The sequence below is a fragment of the Delphinus delphis genome, chromosome 8, assembly GCF_949987515.2.
Source record: "Delphinus delphis chromosome 8, mDelDel1.2, whole genome shotgun sequence".
Taxonomy (NCBI): domain Eukaryota; kingdom Metazoa; phylum Chordata; class Mammalia; order Artiodactyla; family Delphinidae; genus Delphinus; species Delphinus delphis.
This window is the reverse complement of record NC_082690.1, coordinates 10,900,682-10,912,221: the sequence shown is the minus strand read 5'-3', so window position 1 is coordinate 10,912,221 and position 11,540 is coordinate 10,900,682. Positions and strand designations below refer to the sequence as shown.

The 11,540-nt window shown below is 39.8% G+C and overlaps 1 protein-coding gene across 5 annotated transcripts in view; it reads right to left on the bottom strand.

Moving 5' to 3' along the window:
* Positions 1–2,006: 2,006 nt before the first annotated feature.
* Positions 2,007–11,540, bottom strand: part of MSANTD2 (Myb/SANT DNA binding domain containing 2) — a 28,697-nt gene continuing 19,163 nt past the window's right edge. For 3 of the 5 annotated variants that reach the window (XM_060017742.1, XM_060017743.1, XM_060017744.1), the window contains 3 exons: positions 7,782–7,881; positions 6,123–6,183; positions 2,007–3,523 (listed from right to left, as the gene is read on the bottom strand). In XM_060017742.1, the coding sequence (XP_059873725.1) occupies positions 2,671–3,523; positions 6,123–6,183; positions 7,782–7,881 (1,014 nt within the window). In that variant the 3' untranslated portion in view covers positions 2,007–2,670. Of the gene's footprint in view, positions 3,524–6,122; positions 6,184–7,781; positions 8,038–11,540 lie in introns of all 5 variants that reach the window. The other 2 variants (XM_060017741.1, XM_060017745.1) reach the window with 2 other exon arrangements.

Here is an 11,540-nt window from a genome sequence, read left to right as displayed (position 1 = left end):
AAAGATTTGTAGGCAGTGCCAGTCCCTTCAGGACTCTTCCACTGCTCTCACCCAATCAAAGAATTTTCTATACTATCTCCTACTCCAGCCACTTCTTTTCTGCTGACCCTGAGGCAGTCAAGTGGTAGAAGTTAGCAGAGCAGTTCTATTACTTTCTGGAAGTTTTTACTGAGAAGTTGTTTAGGGTGAACATTGCTCTCTACCCTTGTGTAAAATGGGAAGGTTAGTGCGGAAGATCTGTGAGTGACCTGAATAAACAGGTTGTGTGCAAGAGCTAAGTTCATAGTTTCATATGTTAAGAGACTTGCAGCTCACTAGTGTTTCTCCCAGTCATACCTCATCTTTTATCTCTACAGTATTTTTTAATGCTGATTCTTACATTTGAATGTAGTGTCTCCATCCTCCTGGAATCAGTTATAAGGCTTCATTAAGGTCTAAATAGTCTTTTTGTTTTTAGAAATGCTCATATAGTTATCTGACACCCTGCTGTCCTCTTTTCTAGATTGTCCTGGCCAAAGAGAATGGATATTCAGTATCAGGAAGGTACTTTCTTTCCAAGTCGCCATTTTCCAGTGCCCAGCTTTGTCCTCTTGACCCTACCCCTCACCCATCCCAAGCCACATGGTGAAAACACATATTGGATCAGGCTTTGCCATACACTCTGTGCTGCTCACAGTGGTCTAGCAATGCCCTATTCTCAGTAACGTTAGGTAGATCTCAGACATCCTCACTAAATGTTCCCAAATGTTCTGCCCCTGCTAAGTAACTAACAGCAGTGAAAAGCGGGATGGGGGAAGAAATGAATGAAGCATAATGTTAGTTTTAGGGCTGATCAGTGGCAAAGTTTGGGGGATGCCATGTACTACTCCTGGTGATAATGCTTTTTCCTGCAGCACTTGGCACTAATATTATGAGATTATTGCTACAAAATGGTCAATGAAGCCTCGGCCTTTAGGACTATAATTCCAAGTTCCAAAGAAGAGCAAACTCATGAGAATTTCCTAAAGCCCATACCTACAGCCTGTGCCCAGGCAGAAGAGGTGCTGCACTCAAATATTCCAGGTTATTTATTTATACTCTCCATGAACTAGCACCCACTTTTAGCAGCTCACATCAGGAAACAGCCAACTCCATAAACCTAGACTCAAATGACATTAATGAAAGTCATCCCATTGGTTATAAGCTCTCTAGTCACTAGAAAAATAAATAAGCATCAACCAACCAAGAGGTGTCAGAATGAGAAAAACCACTGATTTAAGACAACTCAGGTTGCAGGAAAGAACATTTTTTAAATCAATATGCAATTTTATCTTCAATAGTACAGAAAAACGGGGAGAATTATAGCTCTTACCTGGATTTGCAGTCCATTTAAAGTAGAGTACCCAAGAGATGCTGGGGGAATCATTAAAGATAAATAACCAATCTAACAAGTCCCTGTCATGAGACCAAAGTGACCCTTGACTACTCCACTAGTAAGGTAGTTCTTAGCCAAGAGTACTAACCTCCAACTGGAGTGCTAGTTGACCCACAGAAATCACTGAAAGATCTAAATGTGATAGTTACCCTCCTAATGGACTGATACCTTACAGTTTCCTATCCTATGGATCACTTAAAATTTTTGTTTGGATGTTTCTATTAGATCTTCCCTCCTTTTTTACAGGAAGCATGATGACATCAATTCTCCACCTGTGCTCCTGAGCGAGCTGCCCCTGATTACTGATTGTAAAGATGAGGAATGAGAGTCTCTTACAAATTCATGTACGTAGGGCCGAAAGGAATATCCTTTTGTAGCTTTTTAAAAAGTAGCACAAAATGAAATGTCCAATGACCTTTGTTACTCTGACAAGAGATAATGACATTGGTCAGTGGGGTACAGAGAGTGAAAGGAAGTGAAGCTGCCCTATTCTGTTGTGTTCATCCCTAGCAGTAAAGTCAGAGCACAGTCCCACTGCCAGTGCGACCACACTCTGCTACAAAAAGCTCCACTAGTACGCCAAGAGGCCAGGAATTACTTTAATGATTTTTTAAAAAAAAGTTTAAATGGCAGCACAACCATAAAGTTGGTACATCACAGAAACAAAGGTCTTTGCAGGCAACACTGATTGGGAATAGCAAAACACTTGATTGGTGAAAAAAATGAAACTCTAAATTATATACAATAGTAGCTAAGGGTAATATTGAAAAACAGTCTTATTTACTGTGACTCAAGATTTAACTTGCCATTATCTATTGCTTATTTATTCAAGGTTGTAAATAATACTTATATAGAGACATAGAGATGTGTAAAAATGAAACATCGTGAAAAAAATACAATTTTTCAATTTCATATGAAACTCAAAGTATAAGTTTTGTCCAATATGGAATGTACCTACATTTGTTTACATCAGGGCTCTAAAATCCATTTAAAAATTGATTTTTGTTTTTAAAAAAGAAACAACTGACCCACCATGCAAGTCCGCTGTATAGCTTGCTGGCTCAAAATGAGCATTTTCAGGTGAGGTCTGTTTTTTCTGCCCAAAGTCTACTATGATTTCTTAGTTGTACTGGCCCGATCGTGGAAAGAGTTTCCATGAAGTCTGATGGCAGCATCCGGATGAGGGACAGTCTGGGTAACAGGATGTGAGTAGAGAAGAGAGAGGTAAGAGCCCAAATCCTTATGAAGGATGACATTCAGTTGTTAAATTTTAAGGGGTAGCCAATGGCTTTTTCCAGGCACTCAACTAAAGAGCCAGCGGAAAGAAAATCCCTCTCTACTTCTACAAATTTGATATAGATGGATTTGGGGGAAACGCCAGGATCCACAATACAGTTCTGAGACAAGAACCCATTAATACCGACCCAATCTTTGCTGAAGGTTTTGGTATTTGCTTGGAAATGTAAAAATAAGCATTGCTGCAGAGTCCTGACCTCAGCGATCCCGAGGTAGCAATAGATAATTCGGGTAGGTTCTATTTCCACCTGTAGTGAGGCTTGTGCTGAAAGGGTTTCCAAGTCAACCCGGCCCTCCTTTCCTGGGTCCACGGAATGTCGCTCCACATGGGGCGAGGGGGGCCTCTCAATACACTCTTCGTAGCCAATGGCATAAAGGCCTGGGCTTTTGGGAATGCCTCCCGGCAATAAATACTGAACAACGTTCCCACCGGTTGGTTTGGAGTGGGCAATGGGTATCCAGTCAACTTCCATGTGCAGCTCCAGGCACCGCGCTTCACTAATAGTGATCTCCAAAAACTTGTAGTAAACGTTTTTCCAGTTCATTTTCTGCACTCGGGTCATGATGATCCGTCCCTCAGGCTTCTCAGAATTGAAGTACTCCCGGAGTCGCTTGCCAAGGGGCACCTGGGAGCTGATCTCAGCATAATGGTAACGGATATCCTCTTTCCAACGGGTGTTATAACCAATTCCAAAAATGGCCAGTTTATTAGAGAGATGAAGCCTTGAAAAGTCTGTCCAGCTCTGAAACAGTTCCCATTTCAACTGTACTGATTCCAAAATCTGTATGATATTCTGCATGATGTCTCTTTTCCTGGAAAGAGAAATGAAAGTCAGATTCTTCAGGTGTCTAGATGAGCACTGTCCAGTAGAAGTTTCTGCAATGGTGGAAATGTCCTGTGTCTGTGCTGTCCAATATGTTAGCCATTGCACTTAAGATGTGGCTAGTGTGAGTGAGGTATTAAGTTTTTAATTAATTTTAAATTACATTTAAATAGCCATAGGTGACTAGTGGCTACCATATTGGACTGTGCAAGTCTAGATAATCATAGTATTAAAATCTGAGACATGCTCACCCTTAGGAAGTTCCTAGGAACTAGTGAAAAACTGCTTTCCATTACTTCTAAAGTCTGGCTGTATTCCACTTAGTAACTATTGATACATAAGACCCTAGGATTTCAGAAACCAAGGATCATGTACTTTTTAAAGTGGCTAGTATAGTGCATATGATGACCTTCAGACCTAACTACCAAAAGCAGGTGAAGGATGCTGTATTCAGAAAAGTAACCAGTAGGTATCACTTAAAAGAATGAACACATTAATTTCTAACTTGGAAATTCTGAAAGTTCAATAAGTTTGGCCCATACATGCTGGCCATAGGAAAAGATACAACTGATTATGACTATTGATCTGATACAAAAACATGAAAAAAGGACATTTTCTTCTATTTGTCTGAAATACATTACTATTCTCAAATTTAAAAGAACTGTCAGTTTAGCACAGAATTAAGATCTGAGAATTCAGATGAAAAAGTTCCATTATTAAGCTTCAGTTTTAAGAGAAAAAAAATTCCAGATAATGAATTGAGATTTTTCTAAAATATATTTTATAAAGGGAAGCAAAAGTATAGAAATTATTTCAATTTTGATTTGGACAGTTAACAGAAGAAGACAAAGTACAGGGAAATTCTTGTTTCACGTGCTGCTTAATTCATGTAATTCCAACGGATACTTCATGATGATTTGTACATTTATATGAGGATATTTCTCAGGTAGGGTACAACTTTGATGTTGGAAGACTGAGGTTTGTTAAGTATCAACTTAGCAACAAACAATTACACTCGACATCAATCACAGGTTTAAGCTACAAAAATACTCAACTACCACACTCACATACAATCAAACACAGGCAAGAAAAGAGGGTGTAATGGTGGTTTGCTAACAGCTTCTTGGAAGGCGACAGATCCTGGAAACTTTATTCTTAAATGCTCATACCTTCTGGAAGAGCTTTTGGAACAAACTGGGGAACCTTCCACATAGTCATTCTCTCTTACTTTCCTTGATTTTCTTTTCAAGATGGCAAAGAGCTAATGTTTTGTTATCAGTTGCTTCTTGAACCAAAGACCGCCCTGGACTTATCCTCCACACTTTAGTTTGTCTTGAAAGCTACTCAAGTATCTAAGTGGCCATCAGGATGAAATCACTGCATTTCTGGAGATTGCTTCTCTTCTCAGAGTACACAAAGGCACTCGATCACTTTTCTAATATTTAGATTGTGGTGCTTGTGAGGCTAAGACATAGGACCATGTTTCTGCATGGGTCAATGCTTTAAAGAAAAATTATCTTTCATAGCTACCATTCTTCCTGTCCTCTTTTAAAATATTTCACTGATCTCAAGGAGGACTCGGCTCAGGAGGTGGGATGGACAGCAGAGCTTTTTGTCTGTTTTGCTCACTGCTGTACTCCTATGCCTGACATACAGTAGGTGTTTGATAAATAAGTGGTGACTCTTCTTCGTGGGTGAAGGATGGTGTATCTGACTACAGGCTATATCAGCTAGTTCAGGCTAATCCCACCTAAACCCAGAGTGAAAAGATCCCGTGCCCAAATGAAGTTATTTTATTCAGCACTGTCATAGCCCTAAATCATCAATAAGGAACAGTTCTGAGGAAACTGTTGCATTGGGAAATGAATTGCCTCTTAGAACCCTCTCACCCTGTGAGCTGAAACCTGGAGTAGAGGCAGCCACACAGGACATTTCTGCAGAGCCTGTCAGTTTCCTGCCCCACTGATCTGATCTCAGCCTGAAGCTCCCTGGGCTCAAGCCTCAGATGAGCTATTCACAGCTATGGAGCACAATGAGAACTACATCCAGTTATTGAAACAGTTCCTGAGAACTGTCTGTTGTATTTCTGAAGTTCCAACCGTGGGAAAAGTTCAGGGGGTCTGAGACTGGTGACACCAATTCTGTGAAGCTTGAGTTCATCCCTAGTTACGTCAATTGGGCCTCCCCTGTAGTTCCTAAGCACTTGCTTTTTGAGTCCCAAAATGGAATATTATAAGGAGTTTAAGTGTCCCTCTGGCCCTCCTATCACTTCACTTAACCCCAGACAAACTCGGGGCCCTGTGACTTATCTCTGTATCATATTTAAACATCCAAATACCACATGCACACACAGGAAAATACCACAAACACGCTTATTTTCATATATTTATTTCTTCTTGTTGTATACAACATTCTCAACATTTTGGATTAACCACTGGAAAACTTAGGCTAAAAAGATGAGGAAGAACAACTAGACATGCTCTCTCAGTGGCATGGCTGTAACTCTCATAGCATGCTTCATTACAGCAAGACTTTTGTCATTAAACTTAGGTAAATACACTTTGTAGAAAGGTGGAACATCTACTTACTGTGCTTCTTCAGAAGACTCTTGTTTTATTTTTAATGTTCTCTTTGTGACAGGTATTTCATCTGAAAAACAGAGGTTTTGAAAAAAGTTATATTTTCCTAAGTGGTGGCATACATTTATGTAGCTGAGCAGCTATATGTCTACTGTTTGTTCCATGCTTTCCAATGCGAGAACTTAATTCTAGTGTCAAACACTGTCCAATGCCAGATTTATAAATATAACTCTTACATAATGAGATGCATACATTTATATGCAAGATCAGAAACCAGCTCTACAAGTATAAAATTCTTCAAGGTCACCCGTGGATTTCTAGCTAGGAGCTTAAAGCTTAATTTCATGGCAAACATGATTTTTAAAGGAACGAGAATGAAAATAATTCTGTTCTATTTAGACTTTCTATGTAGGTTTTAGAGAGCAATTATTCCCCTAATATCAGGATCAATATATACTATGCATGTCATTTTTTTCCCCAAAGGTTTAGGTGACTTAACTCTCTCCAGCAAAACCAGAGTTAGAGGATGCCAAAGTAATTTAGATCTTAGTACCGTTTTGAAATTAAGAGGTAGTGATCACTTAGCATCTGCCCTTCTTATTCTTCTAGTCATCAATTCTCTCTCTTACATTGTGTTAGTCTTACAGTTTTATAACCTCTTCGCTCCCTCTCTCTTCTGATATTTGAGAGATTCCTTTAGATACAGCATTCACAAGAAATATTAACATTTAATCCTTTTTCTTTCGAATTAGGCATTTCTCTGTCATCAGGAGTTCTGTAACATAGTGCCCATTGGCTTTTGTCTTAAGCTAGGGAGGCACATTTATAGTACCAACTCTACTTATCCTTCCTTGGGGGCTACCTGAGTTTCACTGGAGAGCGAGAACATTTACTTATAAGTAAGCACTCATTACACAACTTGCTATGAATGTACAAAGGTTGCAGCAGAAACTTGATTAGTACTTGCAAATTATGAAAACTAAAATTGGAGCATTTACGGAAAGGAAAAAAGAAAAACAACTACATATACCCTCTTAATTAGTCCACACAAGTTTAGATTTGATGGCCAGGAGTTTTGTTTTCCATTTTTAATGTGAAGACTGGGAATAAATCATTCCAGCTACTGTTGGGATGGGATCCTTTACAGAGTTTGAAGGAGTATGATCCCTGATAATGTTCAAATATCAGCTCCTTTCAAACCAAGGCTTCCCTTCATTGATTGTTCAGACTGAAGCCTGGAAAGGGACCTTTTGCAAATCACAGTCAGGAAAAATAAAAGTATTGGGGATAAAGGAAGGAAAAGACAGTTATATCTATACCAGTCGAGCCAAGAGTCAACACTCTTAGCAGTCATCTTAGAACTAAGAGGTGCAGGATATTTTTAATTGCGTAGCCTGTCACTGAGCTTCCTTGTGCAGCTCAGAATTAGGAATTCTTCTGTCTTTAGGAATTTTGTGGAACCCAAGTCACTAAACTCTAGGCTGGTAGTTTAAGGATGCCCAAATTGCCCCAAATAGACTGGCTATATGCGTTGTGCTGTCAGTGGGAATGGTATAAGAAGATATTACAGATATGAAGTACCTGTGCACATATAAAGATATGCATATGCACGTGCACGCGCATGCGCGTGCACACACACAGAAGTAACATAGATACTGGCTCTCTTACCCAATTCCTGATCTGTTGGATAGCCGTGGAGATCCTGACTGTGGTTTCCCCAGTCCTCCTGTGAATACTCCTCCATAGTGCTGCCATCTGACTCCAGCTCCTGGTACAAGCCACTACTGTTAATAAGTACAGGCTGGCAGGGCTGAGCATCCCATCCTCCCTGACCAAACACCTGTTCCAACTGTTCAAATGTGTAACTGCTCTTTCTTTTCCCAACACCATGTTCTTTCACCCGACTGTAACACCTGCGAAGGGTCTAAGACACAAAGTCTTTTGTTATTCCTTTAAAGCTGTACTTCCTCTTCCAGGTACGGACCACAGATATTAATTACTATTAGACAGACACAGACAGACAAACACAGACACATTGTTACAGGAATGCTAGATTTTAAATTCATGATTATATTAGAAAAAAATACTAATTTAGCATTTACTCAAACATGTTATAATTCAAACAATTACTTTGCAATTAATTATCCATTAAACAACAAGAAACATTACAACATTATTGCATGTGTCCCATACACGTATTTGTACACCCCCACCCCCATTTTAAAAGAGTAAGAAAAAAAAAAAAGGAAAACAAGAAATACCAGCCAGCCAATAGGATGCACACCTGCCACAGAAAAGAAAGAGCTGCTATTTGTGCCCAGAATTTGGAAAAAGTGAGGGGAGGGAGGACAGAAAGAAGAATTTCCCAAAGCAAAGAATATAACCTTCCTTACCCTTGATAAGAAGGAACACAGGGCAAAAACAATTGCCTAAACAAATCAGCTGGTAAAACTTGTTACTTACATAGTCCATAATCTTTACTAACTCACTCTGTCTTTGGGGAAGTTGCTAAAATTTAAAAGAGATCAAATCAATAATGCTACAGATTCCCAGTCTCAGACATCAATTATCAAGATACACTAATACCTACATCTAAAAATTAGCCAGTGACAACACTAGTCTATTCTACCAACTCAAGCCGCCAGCCAAACACACCAACAAACGAAGCCCATGATTTCCTTTTGCGGGGGAAGTGAGGTGGAAGGGTGTGATTTCACTTCTTTTTTGTGGCACACAGCAAATATCATTATGCAAATCCGCAGATGAAACCTGGATAGTTTTATTATCTTGCACAACGCTTCAACTTGCTTCGTGGTCTTCTAACGCATATTTCTGAGGATTTCCTTCGTTTCACGGTACATCTTATGCTATCTTACACGACATTTCAAAAGATAAATCAAGGACTTAGTCCCAGTCCTTGTGCCTTAGTTCCAAATTTAGTTTAGTTACATTCGTCCTCTGTCCCATCGCTGTCTCCTTTTGTTCCTTCTACTCTCCTCTCCACTCTACTAGGTTTTACTCTGAGGATTTTCGTGACAGACAAGACCCTTTTTCTCTGGTGGCTCCAAATACTTTCTAACTCAGCTGTGCCAAACAAGTTCACCTCAGGCTTACTTTACACACATGAGCCGGACCATAAACTTCTCCTGAATGTGAGATGACTCTCCATAAGCCAATACGTCCTCTATTCTCGCCAAACAAAAACAACTCTGAATAATCTGTATCGGGCCTCCTCGGAAGTTCAGTACCTTTAAATCGCAGTTGATAAGCTACAGGAAGACACTCTGTCAAATACTTTGCAGATCTGTCCCTCGAGGCCAGAAATCCAGACAGGCAAAAGGAATAATAAACCTAAGACACGGATGATGATCTCCCTCTGACAAAAGCAGAGGAGTGACTAGAGTCACCCCCTCCTAAAACCAGCCAGCCTATCCCCTGCCTCATTCTCCCTTTCTGGAGATTTCTTCTGGTGCCTCAAATGATGCCTTAAAGAAGTTAGGTTTCTGCCACACTTTAATTAGTGTTCCTCCTCTCTCTTTGTAAAGGAGAGTCACAAGTACGTAACACACAACTTTCTGGAACAAATCAGAAATGAACCTGGGAAACGTGTGATGAGCAACCCTTCCAATGGAAGGAGACAAATGCCTGCAGCAGATCTCATCTGACTTCCTACACACTCCCCTTCCCGGTGCCCTCTGCCCTCCCCCCAGGGACTGGAATTTGAATTGCAAACATCTCCTATTTATTTTTATCTCACAATGTCTACTTTCTGCCCTCCAAGAACACCCCAGCCACTCTTCTCAGCTCCTGCAAGGACCGTAAATGGAGAGTCCCAGCCATGTCCCTGTCACCCTTCCAAGGCCATAAATGGAGATGGAAACCATGCCACTGCTCACTACTTACTGGCCGCCTAGAGAAAGGCATTCAGCACACAAAAGAGCCCAGCTGGATCTGTCATGGAGGGTTATTTCAGAAGTCAGGGAATAAAACTAACATTCCTTTGAAGGAAGGGGCCACACTTAGGACGTGACCTAGGCGTAAGCAAAGCCACCAATCTTTGACACTATATATGGTGGGAAACCACAGAAAAGATTTACTTCCTCTGAAACCACCGAATCGAGCTTAAAATTTCACTTGGCTTGTGTAATTATGAATAAGGAAACTAGAAATATCTAAGCATTCTAGATATGGAAGAATAGTCAGATGATATATTTTATATTTCATCAAAAAAGCCTAACAGATCTTGCCCCCTCTTACTTTGTAGTGTACTTTTGAAATACACTTTAATAGTGCAATATGCTGATATGTAAAATATCTATTAGGGGTCTGAATGCAAAATGTTTGGTAACTCCTAAATCCATACGATAGGCATCTGATGTGTTGAAAGATTTCCAAATTGACTTTAACTCTCTCAAGACGTAAATATGCAAAAGACGTATCTTCTGGATTCAGTAAAGACCACAGATCCAAGGAGAGGCTGTTTAAATAGCACATATCAACTAAGAAAAAAAAGCAGGAACTTAAACATCAGCTTGACTGCTACTATAAGAAACACTGGTATTTAGATAAACGAGAGGGACTTTGGAAATGGATAAAAAGGACATATGGAGACCTTCCAATCCTTATCATCCATAATAAATCAGAAAAGGTTACACTTTCCACACTCTACATGATTAACCAAAGCATATAACTAAGTGATTGTGTGTCTCTGTCAACAGTCCTAAATAAACCAACTTAACACCTACTGTAAATCTTAGATTAAGATAATGCTCTGGAATCTAGGAAAAATGGAGTCTTGCCTCCCATTTTGGACAGCTGTACCAAACCCAACAAGAACCTCAATTCAGCTTCCTTGGAGAACCATTTCCTGTTCAACACAAAAACCTTGTTTCTCTTCCTTCTTCCTTTACCTCACTCATCTTAGAAATTTATAGTCACTTAGCTCTAGCATTTTTTTAAAAATTAAGATCTCAGAAGGGAAAGAATTTGCTTGAAATTATTAAAGACTATTCTAGTCACAGTGAAGAAGAACACTTTCCTTATTGTTAGGAATGTCCATGGTAAATCAGTGTTACTGTCTCCTCCCTGGGACAAGAGCTATGAGATAATACTATATCCTGAGTGAAGTTATAAGGATAGAGGGCAGGAGAAGTCAAAAAAATCTGAACAGAAGAACTGAAGTATAGGAAACAACCTGACCACGTGGTCAGATCAGAGAAGTCCAAAGGTATTTGATGTAGAAGAAATGCCAAGTGAATGCCTGGTAAATCCACCGTGCCAAGTGTTCAATGACTAGGAAAGGAAAAGTACCACAGGAAAGACGTGAAGGACGTCCCATTACCAAAGCAGGGAGAAAAATCAGATGGCTGACAACTGACAATTTATAGACAGAGGGAAAGTTTTGCCAAAGTTTAAGATTACAGTGAA